This window comes from Dryas octopetala, chromosome 4, assembly GCF_963921425.1.
Source record: "Dryas octopetala chromosome 4, drDryOcto1.1, whole genome shotgun sequence".
In the NCBI taxonomy this organism is placed as follows: Eukaryota; Viridiplantae; Streptophyta; class Magnoliopsida; order Rosales; family Rosaceae; genus Dryas; species Dryas octopetala.
In genome coordinates, this window is record NC_141369.1 from 9,985,476 (window position 1) to 10,010,500 (window position 25,025).

At 36.1% G+C, this 25,025-nt stretch overlaps 2 protein-coding genes across 2 annotated transcripts; one reads left to right on the forward strand and one right to left on the reverse strand.

The window, feature by feature from the left end:
* The first annotated feature begins 205 nt into the window (after positions 1 to 205).
* ABO6 (DEA(D/H)-box RNA helicase family protein) lies at positions 206 to 14,146 on the forward strand. Its single transcript, XM_086239690.1, has 19 exons — positions 206 to 643; positions 770 to 924; positions 1,022 to 1,109; positions 1,212 to 1,448; positions 1,982 to 2,077; positions 3,058 to 3,246; positions 3,395 to 3,554; positions 3,654 to 3,784; positions 4,213 to 4,383; positions 5,503 to 5,775; positions 6,295 to 6,489; positions 6,912 to 7,115; positions 9,501 to 9,570; positions 9,689 to 9,837; positions 10,172 to 10,480; positions 10,571 to 10,630; positions 11,717 to 11,869; positions 11,986 to 12,096; positions 12,820 to 14,146. The coding sequence occupies exons 1-19, from the start codon at positions 392 to 394 to the stop codon at positions 13,288 to 13,290; spliced, it is 3,474 nt and encodes a 1,157-aa protein (XP_086095816.1). The 5' UTR covers positions 206 to 391; the 3' UTR covers positions 13,291 to 14,146.
* A 3,730-nt stretch (positions 14,147 to 17,876) lies between these two features.
* On the reverse strand, positions 17,877 to 23,490 carry LOC147286659 (protein kinase and Mad3-BUB1-I domain-containing protein). Its single transcript, XM_086242070.1, has 14 exons — positions 23,423 to 23,490; positions 23,192 to 23,339; positions 22,765 to 22,922; positions 22,576 to 22,660; positions 22,096 to 22,203; positions 21,913 to 22,000; positions 20,089 to 20,192; positions 19,930 to 20,001; positions 19,757 to 19,846; positions 19,521 to 19,678; positions 18,798 to 18,885; positions 18,593 to 18,727; positions 18,393 to 18,514; positions 17,877 to 18,158 (listed from the first exon to the last, which is right to left on the reverse strand). Exons 1-14 carry the CDS (start codon positions 23,488 to 23,490, stop codon positions 17,969 to 17,971), a joined length of 1,614 nt encoding a protein of 537 aa, XP_086098196.1. The 3' UTR covers positions 17,877 to 17,968.
* Between the last annotated feature and the right edge of the window lie 1,535 nt (positions 23,491 to 25,025).

Below are 25,025 nucleotides of genomic sequence, written 5' to 3' on the forward strand. Positions count from 1 at the left end.
TGAGAATCAACTCCGAGGTGGATGTTTGACCAGCCACGTGTCGAGCTGTGACTGGCTGTTCGGATCGATGTGGATTTTCCCACAAACACTACTCATAATCAATTAATGAGATCCCTAAGCCCAAACCCATATGAATCAGCCCAAACCAAACCTAGTAAAACTAGTTTTGCCCGTTCAAACAAACAGAGAAGCTAAATCAATCGTTCTTAGCACAGACCAGACTGACTTCACAAGTAGTAGACATCTGCTGATTGATGTTCCTGCTCAAACAAGTGTGGGTGCCGAAACTCTCATAAATTGGTGCAAAATGGTAGATGGGATTCCTTTACACCATCGCCTTCTCACCACTACTTAGGCGCCGAACCCACGCACACCACCACCGCTTTTGAAGATGCGGAGAACATCAGTGAGTCTCCTTCTCAAGTCGGTCTCCAACACCAACACTTCTTATCGTTCTTGCTGGAACGCACACACTCGCTGCCTCAGTTTGCTTCTTCTACTCCAACCACACTCTTCTTCTTCTTCTTTCTCTTCTTCAATTTCCAATGAAAGATTCCTCATTTCCAAGCGCGGCTTTTGCGGCTACACTGCGGCGGAGCAGTTCTCCGACGACGAGTACGAGTGCGAATTCGAAGACCATAAGGTTACTTTCTTTCAAATTGTTTTTTTTTTTTTTGAAATTATGCTCTGTTTGGCTGCGGAGAAAATGCCGTGAAAGATTGAAGTTTTATGCTTTAGTTAAAAATGTAATTCTTTGGTTGGATTGTAGGCATCATCTTCGGTGGTCAACATTGACGAGTGGAAGTGGAAATTGAGCTTGCTGTTGCGCAGCGAAAAGGACCAAGAGATTGTGTCCAGAGATAAGAGGGATAGGAGAGACTATGAACAAATATCGAATCTCGCCAAAAGGATGGGGCTTTATAGGTAACAAAGGAGGAACCTTACTTAGGATTTTTTATTGATGTTGTTACTGTTTTGTTAATCATCGATTGAGAGGACAAATTGCTGGTTTAACTCGTAGTGAACTATATGGGAAAGTTGTGGTTGCCAGCAAGGTTCCTCTTCCAAACTACAGGCCTGATTTGGATGATAAGCGGCCGCAAAGGGAGGTAGTGACTTCTCGGAAACTCTGTGAAAGCATGAATATTTGTAATGCACTGTGAGTGGTTTTTGCGAGAGTTGAGTTGGTTTCATGCTTTCCATTTGAGTAGGTGGTTATCCCTCTTGGCTTGCAAAGGAGGGTAGAGGGTTTACTGCAGGAGCACCTTGATCGAGCCCGGTTAAGTTCTTCAAAGGTCAATGACAAGTTAAGTGACGGTGAGCAACTTGATCAGGTTGAAAAAGCAAATCCGGATGAGAATGCAGATTATTTTCTAGATGGGTCTGTAATGGAGAAGGTTCTTCAGAGGAGGAGTTTGCGAATGCGTAATATGCAAAGAGCTTGGCAGGTAAAATTGACTTTCTTTTGTCTTTGCCATGTGGTATCAAATGCACACTTCACTAGGCAACAGATCCTAATAATTTAGGTGCAACAATTTGTTTGTGTCAGCAATTCTCTATTTCGGTATTGCAAAAAACATTGGAAAGCAAAGGAGGCATGGAAATGCTCTCACTGCAGGATCTGTCAGCATAAAAACCCTGCATCATTTGAAGCTACCTTATAGTTCTTTTTAAGCTATACATTTAACAGACTCCTATTCCATAAAATATGCTTGCTGCACACCTGACCTCATCTTAAAAATTGGTATAGATGGAGTTGCCTGTGATCCCTCTGAAAAATTCTTATAACAATATAGTATTATAATTAGTTTCGTTAATTGAAATTTGAATAACTTCCTGTTAAGAAGCTCCTATCAAGCTAACTCTGCATTCATGTAGTTCCAAAGATGTCATCAATTATATGTGATAAAGTAGAAAGCCATAACAATACTATGCTAATGATTCTGGTCTCTTTTTCAATATGTATCCTTTTGATGTATAGGAATCACCTGAAGGCAAGAAGATGTTAGACTTCCGGAAATCACTACCGTCTTTCAAGGAGAATGAAAGGTTACTGCAAGCAATTGCACAAAATCAGGTTTAATTATAAAACTTGTAGCTTCATTTTCATTTAACCAAGCGTTGAAAGTTATTTCTTTTTTTTTTTTTTTAACTAGTTGAAGGACTTCTCAAAATGAATATATATTTATAAACAACATAAGACTTAGTAATTTATTTAGTTTTTGTTCTTTACCAAACTTAGCATCAACTTTTTTTTTTTGCCTGAAAACTTAGCAGCATCTTTATACAGTAGAAATGTATGAAATATTCTAATATATAATTCATCCAGAACTATGTTCTAATGGATTGAATTATTTGGGTTTGCCACTTGGGGGAAATCCAAAGGCAGTTAGCTTTTGGGATCATGTGATGGAAAAGGTTGAGAGAAGGTTGGAAGAGTGGAGAAAAGCATTCTTGTCAAGAGGGGGCTGGTTGACTTTAATACAATCGGTTTTATGCAGCTTACCAATTTGATTTTCATAGTTGTCTTCCTTTCTGTTGGCCAAACAAATGTTATAGCCAATCCCAAAAAATGCATGGGATGGAAGGGCAGAATCATTATAATTACCACTATCATTCTTGTGAATAATTAAATAGAAATATTTGATGGCATTAAGGACTTGACATGAACAAATTTAGGTAGACAGGACAAAAGAGGAAAATAGAAAAGAAAAAATGACAGAAAAAGAGAGCACACGGTTTCTATTGATATCTTCCCTTGATATAGTTAGAGATTGTAGATATCTGAGGGTATTGTATCCAATCTTGGTCATCTATATGTTTAAAACCAATTTTTTTATTCCTCCTAACTCAGTAACGATAATTTTGTCAGTTAGGAGTCTGTGCTTTTATAGTAGAGAATATATTGTATCCTCTGAATCATGTAATTAATAATATTTGGCTGTTAAAATAGGTGCCTCTTTGTTGTCTTTCTAACAATTGTTGAAAATACTTCTTCTGTACTATGTTATATATTTTATCTCCACCAGCATTCCCAACAAGTTGTTGTGTTGATAGGTAGTGGTGATATCTGGGGAGACTGGATGTGGTAAGACCACTCAGCTTCCTCAATATATACTAGAGTCAGAGATAGAATCTGGCCGTGGAGCATTCTGTAGCATTATCTGTACACAGCCTCGGAGAATATCTGCCATGGCTGTTGCAGAAAGAGTGTCTGCAGAGAGGGGAGAGCCTCTTGGTGAAACAGTGAGCCTTGTCTCCCTCAAATAAATACATAGATGCAAGCACACACGAGCACTGTGAATTTATTTACTTCAAAGAAAGAAAAAGATGTACATTTAAATTGAAAACTTCTTTATTCTGCTGCTATACCACAACAGAGATTTTTTGGTAGGTTGGCTACAAAGTTCGGTTAGAGGGAATGAAAGGAAAAAATACCCATCTACTTTTTTGTACCAGTGGTATTTTACTTCGCCGTCTGTTGAGTGATCGCAACCTGAATGGGATAACCCATGTTTTTGTTGATGAAATTCATGAGCGAGGCATGAATGAAGGTGCACTTCCGTACATATCCATTTTATTCTCCAACTGTGCAGAAAAAGAAGAATACCTTAATTCTATTTTTTTCCCCCTTCTATAACTGTTTTTTGCAGACTTCTTATTGATTGTACTGAAGGATCTGCTTCCACGCCGTCGGGATTTAAGATTGGTTTTAATGAGTGCCACTCTGAATGCTGAGCTATTTTCAAATTATTTTGGAGGGGCACCAACAATTCACATTCCGGTTAGCCAAATTCTGAGCTTTTCAGGTTTACCTAGTGTCAGGAGATTGTGTAGGCTGTATTAGCCACATGAATATTCATATATATGGTGGATCAGGAAAGTCTAACGAATATGAAACATTCTGCTGCAAGTGAACCAAAATAGTGAGTTCCAGAAAATAAAAAAACAAAGTAGTGATTACTAAAGATGGACTGTTACAGTATTATAGAATTGCAGTAACTAAGGCAACATGAAATTGATCTAATATTAATGCATTAATAAATATATCTCTTATTTCATTTTGGAAAATAAGAATTAGTTGGGTTACATGTTGTAGCACAGGCTGTCCTTGTGATTCTATTCCTTATACTCTACCATCAAATAATTTAAAGAAATTCCCATGCAATCTTTTCTCCCATCAGAATTTTAATGCATTTTTCTGTTATTCAGGGCTTTACTTATCCTGTGAGAGCACACTTTTTAGAAGATGTACTGGAAATGACTGGGTATAAGTTGACTTCTTTCAACCAAATTGATGATTATGGCCAAGACAAATTGTGGAAAACGCAGAAGCAGTTAGTGCCTCGAAAAAGGAAAAACCAGATCACTGTTCTTGTTGAGGTATGATGCTGTTTTAAAAAGGCTGGTTTTCCATGGATTTTTCAGAAATGTACAAGTTGAATGCTTGCAAATTGAAATACATAGTTTTGGTAGGGTGATTTGCATTAGCGTCATTAAAACATGTTGTTCTCTTTCTTTTCAAATTTTGAAAAAGATGGTTTTCCATGGATTTTTCAGAAATGTACATGTTTGAATGCTTGCAAATTGAAATACATACTTTTGGTAGGGTGATTTGCATTAGCGTCATTAAAACATGTTGTTCTCTTTCTTTTCTAATTCTAGATGGGTGGAGCAGAGGATGTCTTTTTAAGGGGAGACTTACCGTCATTCAGTCAGTCTTGAGTAGCATTCTTATTTTGTGTCTCTTCAGAATGCAAATCAGGGTAGCTAGAGTTTAGAAAAATTTATAAGAGGTTTCCTTTTGGAGAGGTTTGGTGAGTGGGGTAGAAGGATCATTTAATCAGTTGGGATCTTGTGGTGAAACTGAAGGAGAAAGGTGGGTTAGCTCTTGGAAATTTGTTAAAAAGAAATAGGGCACATTACTAGGCAATCTTCCCTTTTCTTAATCTGTCTTAGCTACCAAGTAAGTGTTTCTTGAAATTCATATTTTCTTATATTCTCGTTCAATCTGAAATTTCCAGCAATCCTTCTAAACCGGAGTGAATCCTACACATATCTTACTTTATGTTGAATAATCTCTGTGCAGAGTGTTAAATACAAGTGCACTGAGAGGGGGAGAGAGAGAGAGAGAGAGAGAGAGAGAGAGCAAATATCTCTTGTGGATGTAGGCAGGATATTTTCCGAACCACGTAAATCTCGTGTGCACTATTTTTCTTCTTTGTTTAATTATTATGCTCAATTGTTGTTTGTTATGAGGTGTGATTTATATCTTAATCTCAGTTAGCACCTGATTTAATCTCAACATCTACTCTTAAATTGTTCTATATATTGGTTAATATAAAACAAAAAGAAACTAAATTGCTCCCTTGTATTTCTTTCCATTCTTATGTTTTGCAAAATGATATGACTTATTATAGGGAAAGGAAAAAGCAGCACATGTAATTTAGAAGCTATGTACGAAGCTGGTGCGGTTTTACCTATTTTGTTGCTTTTATACAGGATGCTCTTAATAAATCAAACTTTGAGAATTATAGCCCCAGGGCACGCGATTCATTATCATGTTGGACACCTGATTGCATAGGATTTAATCTTATTGAGGCAGTTCTATGCCATATATGTCGAAAGGAACGACCAGGTGCTGTTTTAGTATTCATGACTGGGTGGGAGGATATCAGCTGTTTGAGGGACCAACTTAAAGCCCATCCCCTTTTAGGTGATCCTAACAGGGTTTTACTTATAACCTGCCATGGGTCAATGGCAACATCTGAACAGGTCAGTTAATTTCTATATCTGCTATTCTGCTCTAGGATTTGCATCAGCAATTCAGCATATAGGCTACATGAAAGATTTAGTTTAACCACACGTAAGTCGGTGTGTTGAGCATATAAAAATTCCACATCAGATATTCTAACCCTTGCATCTCAATATATAAAATCTTGGGCCTGTCCACCCATTGTTAATTGATTTTGGGTTAGGAGCCCCAACTTTTTGATGGTATTAGAGTATGAGACCTTAAGTTTGAATCTGTGCAATTGCAAACTTCCATATAATTTGAAGTCCACATGTTTAAACTATCAAGGAATTGGCCAACAATGTATATCAAGCTAATGGAGGAGTGTTAGAACTTAAACTGATTGTTTGCACACATCCTAATGGCTTAAGCTTTTAGGAATAGTGGTAAACAAACAAACTTTATTAATGTATATACTTCAACATGATTGACATTTCATTCCATAATTTGTTTTACTAATCTCAGCCAGTATTTGCTCATCACCTTTCTTTTCCCCGCAGAAACTCATATTTGGGAGACCACCTCCTAATGTACGTAAAATAGTTATTGCTACAAATATGGCAGAAGCAAGCATTACAATCAATGATATAGTTTTTGTGGTGGATTGTGGAAAAGCAAAAGAGACCACATATGATGCTTTGAATAATACACCTTGTCTACTACCTTCTTGGATATCACAAGCATCTGCTCGGCAAGTAAGTCTTTTGGTACCTTAAGCCACTTCACCAAGGGTGTTCACCTTTCAGTATACTTGTAGCACTAAATTCTGTTGCATCATAATTCGATAATTCTTGTCTCCTTTTTCTCACTTTTTTCCCTTCGGACATTTATGGCTCATTAAAATCAGAACTGCATAACTTTCATTTGAATTCGATTGTTGCCTGTGTTCTCGTGTGTGTTTGGACATGGTTTTTTATGAGCCGGTGGTGATGTTTGCTTTCACATGCCCATATATTTTAAAAGACATTGACTGGTTTTGAAAAGTGGGATTATAGTAGACTACTTATGTATTGCTTTCAGGGTGTCACTGGTATCCCTTATGGCTTCATCTATTTCATCTTTATGCATCTAATGTGCAAAGGGCTTTCTTTTCGTGTTGTATTATACTTGATTGCAGAGGAGGGGAAGGGCTGGTCGTGTACATCCAGGCGAATGTTACCACCTTTACCCCAGATGCGTTTATCAAGCTTTTGCAGAATATCAACTTCCTGAACTGCTGAGAACTTCTTTGAACTCTCTCTGCTTGCAAATTAAAAGTTTGCAGGTTGGTAGTATAGGAGAGTTCTTGTCAGCGGCCCTGCAGCCACCTGAACCACTTGCTGTAAGTGTTGTTGGTCAATGAATATTGCATGCTGTTTAATAAGTCTGTTCAATGCCCATATCTATGTCATGAATGATTAGCATATTGTTGTTGAAATGAATGGAAAAAGGTTGAATATAAGAGATCTTGAAGATTGAACCTGATGATAGATATCCGTTATTATGCCTCTCCCAGACCTTTGTTGCGTTAGTGAAATGCTAACTTATCATAACAAATCTTGGAAAACCCATAACCTTGCTCTCTCTGCCCAATTGAGTAATCCAGGTAGAATTTGAGCACGCTGAGTGGCAACATTCAGAATAGAAATTTGTGGCCTTTGTTACGTAGATGATAGATTCTGCCTTCATTTTACATATTTCTTTTATTAATCCTGTATTATTCCCATCTTGAACTTAGTCAAAGAGGGTTACCTCTTGTTTGTATATTATGTATCTATAATATACTAGTATAAAGAAAACACTCTTTGTTGCTTAAAATCACCAAAACACTCTTTTAAAAAAAAAAAAAAAATGGGAGTGTTCTAGGCCATGTTTACTAATGTGGAATGAAAAAGAAGAGGAATGGGAGACATATAAGGAGGAGTCATTGATTGGAAAAGTTCTCCCCTTAATGGGGGAAATCACAATACCAAGTTCTCCCTCATCAATGGAATTCCTCCATATTGAGGAATGATTCCCCATTTTTAGCTTGGGCTCCGCGTGGGCCCCACAACTTTTTTCATTCCCAAATGTAAGTAAACAGCTGAATGGGAATCACTCGCTACTTTTTTGATTCCCCAATACAAGTAAACACAGGATTATAGTAGAATGGGAATGACTCCCATTCATTTAACCCTCATTCCATGTCAGTAAACGTACCCTAGTGTTTTATTATTGTGCTGGGTTTGGTGGTAGTTGAAGAAGTTGCTGATATAGATAGTTGCTGCAAATAGGCTACCTTAGTTTCATTGAACCAGTGCAAATAGGCTTTCGGTGGTTATGGAGATTTTGAACCGTTTTATATATAGAGCAGTGGATGGTGGTATGCTGTTTGGGTTCCAGGTTGGTACAATTAAGAGACTATTCAAATTTCTAATTTCCTATTTGCTGTACCATCATATTTTTGTGATGCAAAACAAGAGCAGCTAGACCACTTGAGGAATTTGTTGATTTTGTTCTGAAGCTGTCACTGGTTTAAGAGTGAATATGGAGAAAGTGAATTTGTGCTTGTGGGCAGACTGGTTAGTAACTTTAATAGTTTAGTGTGTGAATGGGCCGGGCTTTAAGGTGGTTCCTTGCTTATGAGTTATGATTTATTTAGGTCTAGACTGTCTAGTTGTGGGATCCTCCTTAATCGTATCCAATTATTGAGAGATTTGGGAAGCATCTTGCTGGTGGAAGAATCAATATCTCTCCAAAGGGAGAAAGCTCACTTTGGTAGAAAGCATGCTTTTGATTCTTCTTACATATGTCCTTGTTTCTGCTTCTGAAGGCAGTGTTGGTTGGTTGGTGAAGATTCAATGTGATTTTCTGCGAATAGGGATGGGTGATGATTCCAAATATCACTTGGTCGATTTCGATACTTTTTGTTGTTTGAAAAAGGATGGTGGACTGGGAATGAGGAAGTTGAGAATTTTCAGTCTAGCAGTTTGGGTAAATGGTTGTGGAGGTTCGCTAGCATATAGTGAGGGTGAAGGTGACTCGACTACAGGAAATGTTAGCAGCACACTCGGTATGAGTGCAGAAAAATATTTGTTAAGGAGATATGAGTGTGGCATCTTTGTGTGCTATGGTGCATGTGTCTTAAGAGGAGCTTTTGAGGGGATAAAATTTTCAGTGCTTGAGTTGAGGCGTCAGTTAATCAGATCTCTTCTTGAATGGTCACATAGGAAACCAAACTCTTTTTTATTGTTTTTTCTTGCTTTTTTTTTCATTTTTTTTTCAATAACGCTTACTTAAATAAAATACTTCACTAATCAAAGGAAAAAAAAAAAAAAAAAGGGGTACAATCCAATGACTGATTGGAAACAATCACAAGTGAAATTGAGAATAATTGAGAGTGAGATTGATGGTTTGATGAGGTTATAACTACTCATGTCTGATTTTATTATTAAGCATACATAAAAATATGTCTATAAATCTGTATTCATCAGGGGATCCCAGTGCACCCATCTGTGAATTTACCTGATCCAAGTTCAATCAATTTTAACTTCTCTCTCCCAAACCTGTCCCACATTACAAAATTTTAAATTGAATTAAAGAAAAGCGGTTGTGTTTCTACAGATGATATGGGCCTGCTCATTTCCATTTTGTTATTGCGTCTTAATTTAGTGCCTTGCTTATTTTATTTTATTTTATGAATTACTTTCTGTTAGTCACACAAACTGACAAATTCATTAACTGACAGGTCCAAAATGCCATTGGTTTTCTTAAATTGATTGGAGCATTAGATGAGAATGAAAATTTGACAAATCTTGGTTAGTCTGTTTTCTGAATGAAAGTTGTACTAGTTAATGTGTAACTAAATTCCGTTATTAGTGTTCAAATGACTGAGATTTCTAGCCTTTTGTTCTTTGTTTTTTGTTTCTTGATCAGGAAAATATTTGACAATGCTTCCAGTAGATCCCAAACTAGGGAAAATGCTGATTATGGGGGCTGTCTTTCATTGCTTTGATCCTATTCTTACAATAGTGTCTGGTCTTAGTGTCAGGGATCCTTTCCTTTTGCCGCAAGACAAAAAAGATGTAAGTACAAAATTCAATAAGTTACTTGTTAGTGCTTCTTATTTGCTTCTGATACAATCAAACAGACTTGTAAGTTGTTAAGTTATAACTGAGCATTATTTTTCACGCATACATATGTGGAAGTGCTTTACATGTGTTGGCTGGTTGGTAGGCCTTCTAGCAGAGTAGGAGATGCATATAATGTGGCAGGATAATTTAACAACCCCCCCCCCCCTTTTCCCCAAATCTGTTCTGTTGATGTTCAATAATCATTGATAGGATCTAACAATGGACTTATTAAACACCATTAACTAGTTTTTCCTCTCTCTCTCTCTTCTCTCTCTGTTTGATCCAGTTAGCAGGGACAGCAAAATCTAGATTTTCTGCAAAAGATTACAGTGATCATATGGCTCTTGTTCGTGCATATGAAGGATGGAAAGATGCAGAAAGAGAAGGATCAGCATATGAATATTGCTGGAGAAATTTCCTCTCTGCCCAAACACTTCAGGCTATCCATTCTCTTCGGAAGCAGTTTAATTACATTTTAAGAGATGCTGGCTTGGTGGATGCGGATGCAAGCATTAACAACAAGCTAAGTCACAACCAGTCATTGGTTCGTGCAATCATATGCTCTGGGCTCTTCCCTGGCATAGCATCTGTAGTGGTATGTTTTCTCTACTTAAAAAATATGCTTTTGTTGTCTAATTCTTAAATTCTCAGTGTCTTTGACATTTGTATCTTTTCATATCTGCAGCACCGAGAGACATCCATGTCTTTCAAAACGATGGATGATGGCCAGGTTTTGCTATATGCTGTAAGTTGCAGTGCCTAATCAAAACTAAATTTTTCATAATTTGTGAAATAAATTGGAACTGTAGGTGGGTGAAGGTTCAAAATTTTTACTCTGTTGAACTGGAATCCGGGCCAATTGATGAAATTCCTATATGTAATTAATTATTGCTGACATCAGCTAGACTGAGACAAAGTTGACTTGGGCTTAGTTTTGTTCTTTCCTAGAATGAAATCTTTCTCCATGCACAAGTTTTTATGCCTGCGAAGAGGTATGGCTGGTAGTCTGCATTACAAGGCTGCTTGTAGTCACTGCTATACAATGTAGCAGTGACTGCTGTGTTGGTCTGGTAATGTGGACATATGTAAAAGAATTTGCATAGTTAATATGTGACTGCTGTGCGGGGATTCTAATTAAACATAGTTGTAGGCGTACATACAATGCAGGCATTTTGCACTTTTTAACTTTTTTCTGACACTTAAGTAAAAGAACATCACATTTTGAAAATGATTGTTGCTATTGGGACCATCTTAACTGACCGTGGTCTCTATTAGGAAGATGGTACACGACATGTCCGGTTAAGATGGTCCAAATAGTTTTATTCTTTTGAAATTGTCATACAGTTTGTCAAATGTGAAATGGTGGGTTAACACATTAATATGAATTTTTCCCCTAAGGCATTAGACATATCTACTATTATGTGTTGGGTTTGCATTCATGTCCTAAGGACTCTGCTGTTATGCATAGACTCATCTACATAATCCAAAAGAGTAATACATGCATGCATATGCCAGTCCACCGGCTGTGCAGCACATGCACATAGGTTAGATGCTGGAATGTCCTTTTCTTTGTGATAATTATCTTTAAAATTTTTATGGTTATCATCATTTCAATTAGGATAAAATTGATTATCTAAATTCAAAATTTTACCCAAGAAATTATTCCAATTGGCGTTGATTGAGCATTTGTTGGAAGTGAGAGCATTAAAATTATCACAACAAATTTTCAATACATAATAGTTAATTATTATGTGAAGAGATTATCTACTGATGTGATAGTGTTGCTTCTTACGTATGACTGTCTGGTCTCATTGTATGGTCTCATTTTCAGAATTCTGTGAATGCACGTTACCAAACAATTCCCTACCCCTGGCTGGTCTTTGGTGAAAAAGTAAAGGTCAATACTGTTTTCATACGTGATTCCACTGGTGTATCTGATTCAATTCTGATTCTTTTTGGTGGTGCTCTGAAGCATGGGGTCCAGGTGATTATTCGTTGACATATAAACACGAGTTAATTTAATTGAAGGGAATTGACTGTTGTGATTTTGTAATTTGTACTTTGCTCTTTTTCATTCTCTGTTCTTTGTTCCACCATTAGGCTGGGCATTTGAAAATGTTGGAGGGTTATATTGACTTCTTCATGGATCCTAGTTTGGTGGACTGCTATTTGAAGGTTAAAGAAGAACTTAATGAGCTTATTCAAAAGAAGGTGAGTCAGGAAGTGAAGTTTTTTTCATGCATCATCTGGAAACCCATGCAGATATCTAGCACTTCCTTTTCTCCCTAACAATGATATTTTCACTCATAAAATGCACATCACATTAACGTTGTGCTTTAATTATGCATTTCTTTCGAGGATCAAGGTGTGAAATTTTGGGTGTTGCACCACCTAAATTTATTTAGAGAATGGGTAACCTGATACTTTTTCATTAGCTTTGCACTTTGTGAGAGAATGGAACTTGTATGGATAACCATAGTTGAGTGGTTGGACGAACGGAGACCGGAAAAGGATTTTTCATTTGTTGGAAATTTCTTTATATATGCTTAATGTCAATTTGTCTCGTGTTGTCTCATGTACTATGTTCATTACAAAAATTTGACAAAGATGATCAATTCCTTTGTTTTCAAAATGTTCTACATCTTTTAGAACTTTAATTTCAAATTTCTTGTTTTCTTTCAGATAGAGATAGTTATACATAGGAAATAAGAAAACTATATTTTCTTAAGGCATAGAAAAGCCTACCCGGCATGCATAAAAAATATGCTTCTGGGACTAATGAACTGCAAAGACTGGATTGAAATCCCAACTGAGTGACTGAGTGTTGCTTTTGATCTAGCTTGATAAAAAAATAAATAAATAAATAAAATTGAAATTTACAAAAGAAAAAGTAATTCCTGATCTTTTGAGTGATAATCCCCTGCAATGATGCAGCTTGAAGATCCTAGCCTTGATATCCACAAGGAAGGGAAGTACCTTATGCTTGCTGTTCAAGAGCTGGTATCTGGAGATCAAAGTGAAGGAAGATTTGTATTTGGCCGTGAAAGCAAGAAGCCAAAGGAGTCTGGTGATAACAACAGATTCACAAAAGACGGAACCAATCCTAAAAGCTTGCTGCAAACTCTTTTGATGAGAGCAGGACACTCCCCTCCAAAATACAAAACAAAGCACCTTAAGACAAATGAGTTCAGAGCACTGGTTGAGTTCAAGGGCATGCAATTTGTTGGGAAACCTAAGAAGAATAAGCAGCTTGCAGAAAGGGATGCTGCTATAGAAGCACTAGCCTGGTTGACTCACACCTCGGACAGCAGTCGTGATGGAGATGACAACTCCCCACCTGATGTCACTGACAACATGCTGAAACTTCTTGGGAAGCGTAGAAGATCAAAGCGCCAGTCTGGTTGATCATGACTACTGATCCAGAAGATCAAGCTGCTGCCATCAAGTGGGTTGATGATGATGAGTAAATGATCTAGAAGATCAAGCTGCTGCCATCAGGTGGTTGATGATGAGTAAATGATCTAGAAGATCAAGCTGCTGCCATCAGGTGTTTGATGATGAGTAAATGATCTAGAAGATCAAGCTGCTGCCATCAGGTGGTTGGTGATGAGTAAATGATCGCTGCCATCAGGTGGTTGGTGATGAGTAAATGATCTAGAAGATCAAGCTGCTGCCATCAGGTGGTTGGTGATGATGAGTAAATGATCTAGAACAAGCACAGGGTGCTCTAAGAGCAGGTCTGGATATCTCCTGGGAAAAACAAAAAAAGAAACAGAAAAACCATATTTTTATCAGTTATATGAAAGGCTCGTGAAGTCTTGGAGAGCTCTGGGCATTTCGTCATTAGCATATAACTATTTAGGTGCAGTATGCGGGTGAAAGAATAACATTTGTCTTGTTGAGATTATGTTGTGTAATTTTAGGCATTAGCATATATAACTAGGAACTACCTGTATTGTTAAGTATATATATTGATAGATGGGATAGTATATTCAAAGAGAAATAATTTTGTGTTTTCTTTTTGGGGGGAGGGGGGTCGTAGGTTCTAGAACTTTTCATCAAATTTTTCATTTAATTGTATCAGGTGTCACTATTCATTGATAGTTGCAAATTTCATTGATGAAGTTTTCAATTTTTCATCATACATTTCATCAGTTAATGTCGATGGTTTTATAGAAACTAATTACATTTATGGTTCTATTCAACTTGTTAGATATCTTGAGCTACACGAGCCCTTGTAATTTTCAGTTAATTCAATGAATTTATTGTTATTCTCGCACGTGATATCCTTTTAATTATGGTGCGCTGGTTAAGATTTTATCATTTGACTTATCCAATGCCATCATATCTAGTTTCTACAAAATTTTGAAAAGATAATTTATTGTTGTACAGAGCTGATAGAAAGTAATTTCTATGTACCTGGTGGCAACTTCCGTTTTCAGTATTCCAAAGAGAAACTTGATTGGAACCTGCAGCAACATAAACAAGGGGACTTGCAGCAGCAGACACAGAAGCATTTGGAGGAGGTAGAAAAAGGGCACATCTTCTCTATAGGGCAAACAGCAGAATACTGCCATGAGTTCACAGGAATGAGATTATGAGAAACCTCATATCCCAAAGAGTAAGCACAACCCTTGAAGATCCTGACACAAACCAATTTTCACAAGGGCCTGTTACCAGCGAAGACATATGTAATCAACAGAAAACATATGTATCATGCCATTATAAATATACAACTTTCCTTTTGCATTACCAGATAATCCCATATCTTGAAACTTGCTATTGACAAATGCCTGTTTGATCATTATCCCTACCATCTGGTTCATGTACTACCCAATTGCCACCAGATGCAAGACAAAGAATTATCAACAAGATGTATGTTTGAAAAAAGAAGAAAAAGCTAGAAATCATTGACCTCATAAATGGATGAAATTTTATTTGGTTCATGCCAGAAAAGGTTTGTAATTTGTATGGATGTGCTCTTAAATAGTCATCTAGTAGCTTTTTATATCAGAGACAATTTTGTCATAGTTTGTTGTCAAGGGCAATCTCAATAATGAATGCAGAGGCATTTAGTTAGCAGTTTGCAGTGAATTCAATTATGCAGACACTAATTGAAAAAATAAAGTTTGAGACATATGATCGATATATAGCTGATAATTAAAGAATGGTTTCATAAAAAAATAGATAAGTGATTTGTGTGTCTCTGTACAGGTGCTATTCATTTACTTAGATGAAACCAATGAGTGGAAAAAGAAATTCTCTTCTAAAGCATGAGAAAGGTGAGCCATTGGAATGCAAGATTTTAATTTAAATAAAATAGGTGGTGTGCAATCCAATGGCTTACCCTTCTCATATGTATGCTCGCTTTTCTCATTTTTATAAGAGAATTGGTGTTCATGTGGATGTATTGAAATAACAACCATCAATGACATATACCCCTTTAACCTTTTTGTGTGTATAGAAATTTTTATAGTCAAGTTATGCCTTCAGTTCTAATATGATGATGGACTAGTACATGCTAAAAGAGCTCATGCCAATTTTCTCTGCTTTGGATATTGAACCTAATAGAGCACATGCTATTTTTTTTCTTGGACAAGTACATGCCATTCTTTTTTTGTTTTTCTTTTCTTGTCAAATCTACTGATGAGTTATTATTCTTTGCACTTTTTTTAACTTAATTTAACCCTCATTTATTTTGGGACAGTTTAGTCAAGTTATTTATTCATGCAAGCTTACTCAGAATTGTTAATTTTTACTCTCTTTGTATTATGGATGGCACTGTAACCTAAGTTTTGTGTGGATCTCTTTGTCCAGTCGGATTATTTACGGAAAATTTCTCTAAGGCCAATGCTATTCAGACCACCCTAAATTGCTAAGTTGACCACCCTATTTCAAAATTCCAACTTTACCCTTAAAACAAAAAAATTTCAATTTTGTTCGTTGGGTCATTCGACAGTTATCTACCGAAATATTTATAGTTATTCGACAGTTATCTGCTGAACATTGGTGGATTATTCGGTGGATAACTACTGAATGGAAATGAAAAAGGCATTCGACAGTTATCTGCCGAAATATTTGTATTTATTCGACACTTATCTGTCGAACATTGGTGAATATTTCGGTAGATGACCACCGAATGGATCTGGATAATTTTATCATGTTTTTGCAATAAAGGGTAAAATAGGAAAAAAGTTGAAAAAAAATTTATTAGGGTGGTCAACTCAGCACAAAAGGGTGGTTTGCATAGCCTCCCTCTTTCTCTAAAGATGCCACCATGGAGACCAAGTTTCAAACCTTGAAACTTGAAAATGACTATTGAAGAATAGCAAGATTCCTAAGCTGCTTGTAATATTTCTGAATGATTACTCTATTTATATTTTTTATATTCCTTCTTTTACAAGCTTTGTCAATTGTGCTAGATGCAAAGTTGATAGTTTCTCATAGTTTGTTAACATCATCATCATCCGTTTCCCCTGCATTTACAGGACATTCTTGGTGAGGTCTCAAAATTGCAATGGTTAATCACAATGCATAATAAAACAATAGATGTAATAGTGTGGATTATTTAGCTTCTCTGCTGTTCTGTTCCATATCAGCTAGAGTTTAAATCCATCGGCTTGAGTCAATATAATTGTAGTGTATTTAGCATGCAATTGTCAACGCTGCTAATACTATATCCAACAACCCATATTTCTCATAGGCATTATAGAAGAACAAGAGTAGAGTATCTCTTGCAGCATATACTCCCAGTATGAAAATATTAATCAGGCTAGAGCATTGCAACGTGCAATTACAATAAACATTGAGAGATATATGCATCAATTTCAATGACTAGCAGAAAATAATGCATTGCCTCATACTCAGGGAGTGCAATATCATAGGATCAAACAAAAACAGAGATGTATTGGAGAACACATGCAAAGTACACTGAAATCTTACAAGAACTGAACCCAACTTAACCAAGGGAAAATCATGCAGATTTGTAGTATACATATAGGCCAAAGTGCACTTTTGGTCCTTGTGCTTTAACAAAAATTCTACTTTGGTTCTGTTCTTTCAATTTTAGAAATTTCAATCCAGTACTTTTATTAAATTTGCAATTGTGTCCAAATCATTAATTAAGTTTAAATGATTGGCAGAAATATGATGTAGCAATGATATTTTGGACTTTTTAAATAACCTATGAGTAAAACTTATTTAACAAGATGACGTTACCCAATTACATTTGGACATATGTCTTTTTTTTCTTAATTATTTAAGTTTTTATCTTTTCTTTTTTTCTTAATTTTATTTTATTTAAATTGGTTTTTTAGACTATAGTAATCATGAAGTATCTATAATATTCATTCATATGCGCGGTCACGTCATATTTACATCTAAAAAATAAATAGAATTAACAGTTTGAACCTAATTGCAAACGTAATGAAAATACGGAACTAAAATTGCCAAAATTAAAAGAACGAGAATCAAAGTGAAAATTCCATTAAAATACAAGAACTTTGGCCATATATATATAGAGATTTTTTCTAGAGAAAATGTCCGTATTTTTCAAATTTTGCAGATGTGTGGATTATCCGGTCAATAGATGTTGTAGCAAGTTTGGATGTCCACACAGCAACCGAATAGTCCACACATCCAAACTTGCTACAACACTTGTCAATCTGATAGTCCACATGGCGACCAGATAGTCCACACATCCGCAAAATTTGAAAAATGCGGACATCCTCTCTAAAGAAAGACTGTATATATATATATATATATATATATATTTTCGATAAAAGATTTGTAGATAACATATACTCTGTGCCTGAACAACACATGTACAACAAGTAGACAAACATGCATTTTTTTTTTTTGGAGATAAGCATACATATATCATTTCTTCAATGTTTGGCATTTGCAGTTTACAAATGCTCCAGACATGAGCTTGACTGAAAAATAAAAATAATAATTTACATCAGAAAGCTAGAAGCAAGGTTCGGGAATTTCGTCATACATGAATTTCAGAAAAGTTTCTTCTTTTGCTTGAACCAATACAATCAAAGATTGCAACAGAAAATCAGGAGAGATGATATGGACACTAATTAGAACACAATGAAGCCCTTTGCTTAACTAGTAACTCGCTAAGTTTCTTTATAAGCTTAGGGTCCGAGCACATGTAATCCTGGAAGGACTCCCTCAGATTTTGCAACAACTCCTTGTCATTGTAGCCAGGGCTACAGTTAAGCAGTTTTATAAAGAAATTCTTCCAGAGTTCAACATTCCAATATCTGAAGTCATTTGAATGATTAGAACAGAAGTCAAAATCGTCAAAGGACAAACTGAAGAGTGAAGGTAAAGATAATAGATGGAAGAAAAAAAATAAGTGCTCGGTTATGACCTTAATTTTCTAAGTTCGCCTTTATAAATGATCAAGTGGGGAAACAGAATTTGGTTTCCCCCTCCCAGAAAAAGAGATCAAGTTGATAGACAAATGGCGATGTATGCAGAACTGAGAATAGTACCTTTTAAATGATGACTTGGGTAGATAAACGTAACCACCATCAGGTGATGGTTGCTTGTCAATCTCCATGAAAGTATTATGCAGCATCATATGAACAACAACACAGAGGCCATATGTGTCTACCTGGTAACAAGTGACATAGGCAAATTAGATATAAAAATGGAAACTGAATTTACAATGCAAAATGAAATGTAGACTAGCCTGAAAAGTCCACGGCTTATTCTCTTGCATCTCGACACAACGAAATCCTGAAGTCCGGCAATCTCCCTTAAACTCGACATTGTTAGGAAAGAGATGCAGATCTATCCCTCTTCCCCAGTCGACAAGGGAAAGACCCTGCAAGATAATACCCAGATTAATCGTAAGAAACTAACCCAAATACTAGTCTTCTGCAACCAGAAATAACCTGATCAAGCCAAGGACCACTTCTGTCACGAAAACCATTTTCTGTAAGGTCACTTCTGTCACGAGATCCATCTTTTGTAAGGCCATTCCTACCAAAAGGTCAGGTAATTGATGTCACAAGATGGTAAACATCGTATGACACAATATCTTGAATGAAAATTACACTTTTTGTATTGCAGAAAACTCATGACAATTTTAGTCAGCACTCCATTGTCAGATATAAAAGAACACCAGAATGTAACAGCAATTAATGGGAGAAGAGAAGTCCTAGAGATTCTGTTTCATTTGTTGTTAGTAGCACTGCTCTGAGAAAATAATCTCAACTCAACACTTCTAATTACAACCACCATGTTGTGCTAATAAGCTGGCAATTCTAATTAGGAAAAAGTAGTCACATGTTATTATGGAAGATGCTTCTACTCTATATTCAATGACACCCTAATATTCTAAGTTAAGAAAGTGTCACCTTTCCAAAACTAAAGCATGAAACATGTCTCATAACCAGAGAATGCAGTAAGAATCAGGGAAGAAAAGGAAAGAATGTGAAACAATATTGCCAGTAAGCAGTAACCACGAGGAAAAAAAGGACATGCCAGATTGTGAGAAAAATATAATGAGTAGGCCAAATGGTCCAGTTTTCAGTAAGTTTGATTCTGATGTTTGTAAAAGTTCTCTATAAGAGAATGCAGCACATTCAAGATCCATTATGGAGAACATTCGTTACCTAGCATAACGAATAAGCAGATTATCAGGCTTGAAATCTCCATGAATGATGCCAACACCATGCAGAGTTTCTAGCATGTAGAGCATTTCTATGGTGTAATAAATGCATAGCACTTCTTCCATCGACTTGCCAATGACTACATTTGAGTTTATTGCATCCTACACAAGATCTTTAGCTTATAAGCATGACACAACTGTGCCAGACAGGAAAACCAATATGAAATATGATTAACCTACATGAAGTGTCCCATTAGCAAGATAGTCGCAGACGAGTATGCTACAGTCAGAATAGAGATGCATTCTATGAGCAAAACCAAAGCTTGGCCTCTGAAACAATGACATATCAAGCGTAAATAAACAGGACCAGAAAATACCAACAAAAAAAAAATGGAGAATCAGGAAATGCACACTTCCTTATCTGAGATTCGTTGATCCAGTTGACGATACATATAGAACTCCCAAGGGAAAGCAGGCTTTTGTATCTGCCACAGATTTCAAGACTATGAAACTATCCAGTAAGGCATTTGTCAGCAGCATTAGGAGAGTCCAACTACTGAGGTAGAACTTACCTTCAATGCAACAACTTCATCAGGATTACAGTTGACATATGCTTTATATACTTGAGCAAAAGCACCCTGACCTGCACAACCAGTGATCTGGTACTTTGTACGACCTGTGTGTATCACGATAAGGGCAATCAGCAATAATAAATTGACTTTCTAGCATCCAATGGAGTATCCATAGATAAAATGAAAAAAAAAAAAAAAAACTGTTCAGAAATAGAAACACTCGATTTTATTTAATGGAACTGAACATTCTGAAATGGAAAAAGATTCTGGCTCCCTGGGCCGTAGCTCAGGTGGTAACAGGATAGGGTAGTGTTGAAGTTGGTATTAGGTCTAATTCTTGACTGAAAGGGAGAAAGGAACCAATGATACATTAAAATTTACAAAGCAGACTTTTTATCAGGATATAAACTACAAATGTTAGGATTAGGGTCCACATAGCCAACCCCAAATAGTTGAGATTAAAAAGTCAAGTTGAGTTGCATATAAATTGCGAGTGCTGGTTGGTATTAGGGCAGTTCATAGCAAGCACAGGTCACCAAAGATAGAGATGATAAATTTATCTTCCAGCATCATTTCTATCTGAAAACCAGAATCTCAAGGATGTGTACTTAATGAGATAAACCTCTTTTTTATACATCAGAGGCAAAATGCAAGCAGTCAGTAAAAAAGACTTGTCTATCCATCTCTCTCCTTTTGTATCTGCGTCACATTATATCCTGTGAGGCAGTGCTCATCAGTTTTCCTAATTTTCTCTCTTTCATTTTTTCACTTAGTATTAATCAATACCATGATTAAAATTCCTAAATTGACTCCAAATCCTTAATTTTTTGCATTTGTTCCACCTTTACTTGCTTGAGAGGAAACAATTATTTGAACCAGAAGTCATAACGCACTTGGAAGAAAAGACACCTGATAGATTCCATAGGTTTTCAGCTCAATTATGAACAAGAGAGCCTCTAATTCCCCAAAACATGTTGTTTCATCATTATGAATGAAGCTTATTTTATGGAAATAAATTTGATACTATAATTGTGTACATTTATAGTGTTGGTAGGTCAAGAAAATTATTCAAGAAACCAATGGTGGGGACTAAGAAAATGTTGTCTTCCAACAAATAGGTAAAAAGAACAAACGAAAAGGTGAAAAGGTGGCATGCATACATAGTCATCCAAAAGTTTATTAAGCAAAACCAATGTTAATTTGAAAGCTGTTTACAGAAGCTCTGCTCATAATGTCCTTTATCCCTTCATTGTCCTCCTGTGGACTCACAAACTTTTGAAGAATAATCCAGCATTATTAATCAAAATTGAATTTTTGCATTTGGATTTTTGGATTTGAAATAAAGTTTCTAGGTTTGACTATTTAGTTTAAATTTGGTTTGCATCAAATGTTAATAAGAATAAAAAAAAAAAAATGAAAAACACAGTTTTGACACTTTGTTGTGGATTGAGAAGAAAGCACTAAATTTAAGTGATTAAATGGTGAATTTAAAATAATACATTTTTCTTGAGTACTTGAAATCCATCCTATTTCAAATAATCAAATTCACGTGTTGGACTAATTAACATAAAAATATTATTATTACTTCTAAAATCTCATTAAACAATTTACACTAAAACTTCAAATCTAAATGTCTTCTTCTACATCCACAAATCCAAACACAACATCAGAGGATTCCAGCACAGATATGCATTTCTTTGGAGGCCTAACATATCCTGTACCACTACTTAAGAAAACTACCCCACTTATCTTAGAAGTAACAATGTATCTATACATTCATATATTGGAATATAGCAATGAAAATGAACCAATAATGTGAATCACCTATCTCAATAGTCTTGTTCCTTGACGAGTTCTTCAAAGAAGACAATGCCACTTTTCCTGAGTAAGCTTTAGTAGTAGAATGGTATCCCTGAGACGTGTGTGAAAAGGCATAGATAAGAAGCTAACTCGTAATTGTACTACTTTTAGTGAAATTATGCTACAATGATGAGCAAAGTATCTCACATCATATTTCTTAAGTTGAGGATTGATTTTCTTTAATAGGTCTTTCATGATGGAACTGGACCATGGATTAATGAGACTCCCAAAATGAATGGATTCATCGTTGCCAACCTACACCACGAAAATGCAAATTGATCATTTTTCTTACAGCCTACATATATATTTTGCAACTATACAACAATTCAACCAAAATTTTAAAAAAATCTAAACAAATGGAATAAAGAATAAAAATGTAATAAATATTAATTGCATATGTGTTGATTCCTCCCGTCAGCCTTAAATCTAAACACAGAGCACACATAATATAATCCACATTAAAACAAAACAGGCTTTGCAACATAACAAGTCACAGAACAAGTACATAAAACAAGGCTAGCTGAAATATAATGTGAATAGAACAAGTAAAAAGAAGAAAGTGAACAACCCGAGTTTCAAGACTTAAGGTTTAAAATTTCATAAAATAAAGAAAAAAGGTTCACTTACTTTCTGCAATGAAGAAAGTAGTTCAGACATCCTATCAAGAAATAAGGTATGTGCCTTCTTCAGCCACTCAAACGGTTTAGCATTCCTAGCACCACAGTAACATCGTAAGCATTATATTGAACAACTAAACTGCACATCTCCATTTTAAGACACACACACAAAATCATATATAAAGACAAAGAGAGGGACCTTGAAATACCCATCTGATAAACCATGTTCGCATCGTATAACTTCCCCTTTGCTTCGAGAAAGGATGCATACCAGACATAAAGTAAAGAGTGCCCAACACAAATCTCACTCTCCAACATTTCCAGAAAAACGCTTCCAAAATCTTCAGTAAAGTCCATCTACAAAACCCACAAGCACAATTCAAGTAATTGAATCCTGAGAGTAAATAACGCATACATAACCAGCTGGTGATGGACAAACAAACTAAATGACCCCATCAAAGTGTTGAACTACAAAGTTAAAAATAAACAATATCTTAACCCAACAAAATACCATATTTGATATTATTAACATAAAGTCATAAACTATAGTGACCCATAAAATGTATAGAAGCAAAATGCTTGAAAAATGGTACAAATAGGTGTTAGAGAGGGAGTGTATGAAATACATAAAGGAACCAAATCTTGAGGAATCTGATGTCGTCTCGGTACTGATCATTGTCCTTGAATGCGGTGATGCAATCGGTTAGAAGCTTGGTGAGATCCGACCCGGAATTGTTTCCGGAGTTAAAATCCTCAAGGGCTTGCTTTATGGACCTGGGTTGGTAGCTAAGTCTCAGCAAATTTCAAGAAATTGGAAGGGTATATGTGACGGAGAGAGAGAGAGAGAGAGAGAGTACCAGAGCCACGGCAAGAGAGGGTCGTGAAGAGGGGTGGTGGCTTGCGAGTCTTGGAAGACGACAGCCATAGTCTCACTCTTTTTGTGTTCAAAACCAGAACTGAAATGTGATTTTGTGAAGTAGAAGAGTGACAGAATGAGAAGAAGCGCGGAAATGATTTTTTGAATTCGGAAGGATATATGTTTCCAATAGGCCCATACGCCCGCCCAACCCAAGCTTCAATTTGTATTTGAGGAAATTTAATAATTTTTAGGTCTTTGTGGGAAAAATTTACGAAAATGACATAAACTTTGGGGTAAATCGCATTGAAAGATATGTTTAGACTGTGTCACTGGAGGACATAAACTTTCATTTGGTATCATTGTGGGACAATTCGTCACTTCCGCTAGAAAATTCGTCTAAAAGATATTTAAAGGAAAAAATGTCATTACCTCAACATAAATTTTTAAAAAAATGAGGGAGGATGGATGCGCATAAGGTGCTTCCATCTCGCCCACTCCCCTTGATTATGATCACATTCAATTTCATTCAAGCTAAAAGCGGTCATTGACGGTGGCACGCCCTCACATTCCATTCAAAAAAGGACCAAAGGCTTTGCTTTCGCCCTTCCTTGGTTGAAAACACCCCTCCCCTCTCAGTCTGACCCCCACGCTCGCCTCTCCCCTCCTTAAGGCCTCATTTTTCTTAATTTCTCTTTCTTTCTCTCTCTATTGGATTGCGGACACCACAAGACCCAATGGGTGTTTAAAGGATTTGAATTTTTGTTTTCATTGTTTTTACTTGTTTCAATCATAACCGTGTAATATAAATTTAAGAGTTGTAAAAACATAATGTAATCCAACTCATACTCTTAGTGTGATTAGACCAGCATTAATGCACCGAATCTCATCAGAATCTGCAATTAAATTCGTATTAGTTAACTCCGAAGTTTTTTGGAAGATTATGGTTGGGATGTAGATTGCTTGCATGAATGCTTGCCTCCTGAAATCATTGAGAAAGGCCTTTGTGTTGAAGCTAGGTTGTTGGGAGTGGTGATGACATATGTTGTTTTTTTTTTTTTTTGTTCTCATTATTTGGATTGCCATGAGAGTTTTTGTTGGTATTTATGTGGATGTTGGTGGTTGTTTGAGATTCTTTAAATCTAGACACTGATGGTTGTAGGAGTTCTATGACTGACTTGTTTAGTGCTGAGGACTTACTCAAAAATAGCAGTGGTGATTGGCTCAAGGGTTTTCACTACGAAGTTGGGATTTTGGTTTTTTGGAGGTGATTTATGGGGTTTTTTTGGCCCACTCTTGCTAAAGATTTTGGCATTTTACAGCCCTAATGATAAATAAATTTATTTAAAAAGTTGTAATGATAAAGAGGTCCACTTTTTGACAAATAAACTCACGCTGTAACAAACTCGTGTTTTTACAATGATGAGTGCTCGACGTGGATTTTATTTTATTTTTATAAACTGGACAGATTGCTACTGTTAAACTGTAGCAATTAGTAACAGTTATTTTTACATTATAACGCAGATGGATGTGACTCTATTAATGTTTGGGCCTAAAATTTGCATTTGTCAAATGGGCCAAGCTGTCTAGAAATTGGTTATGCT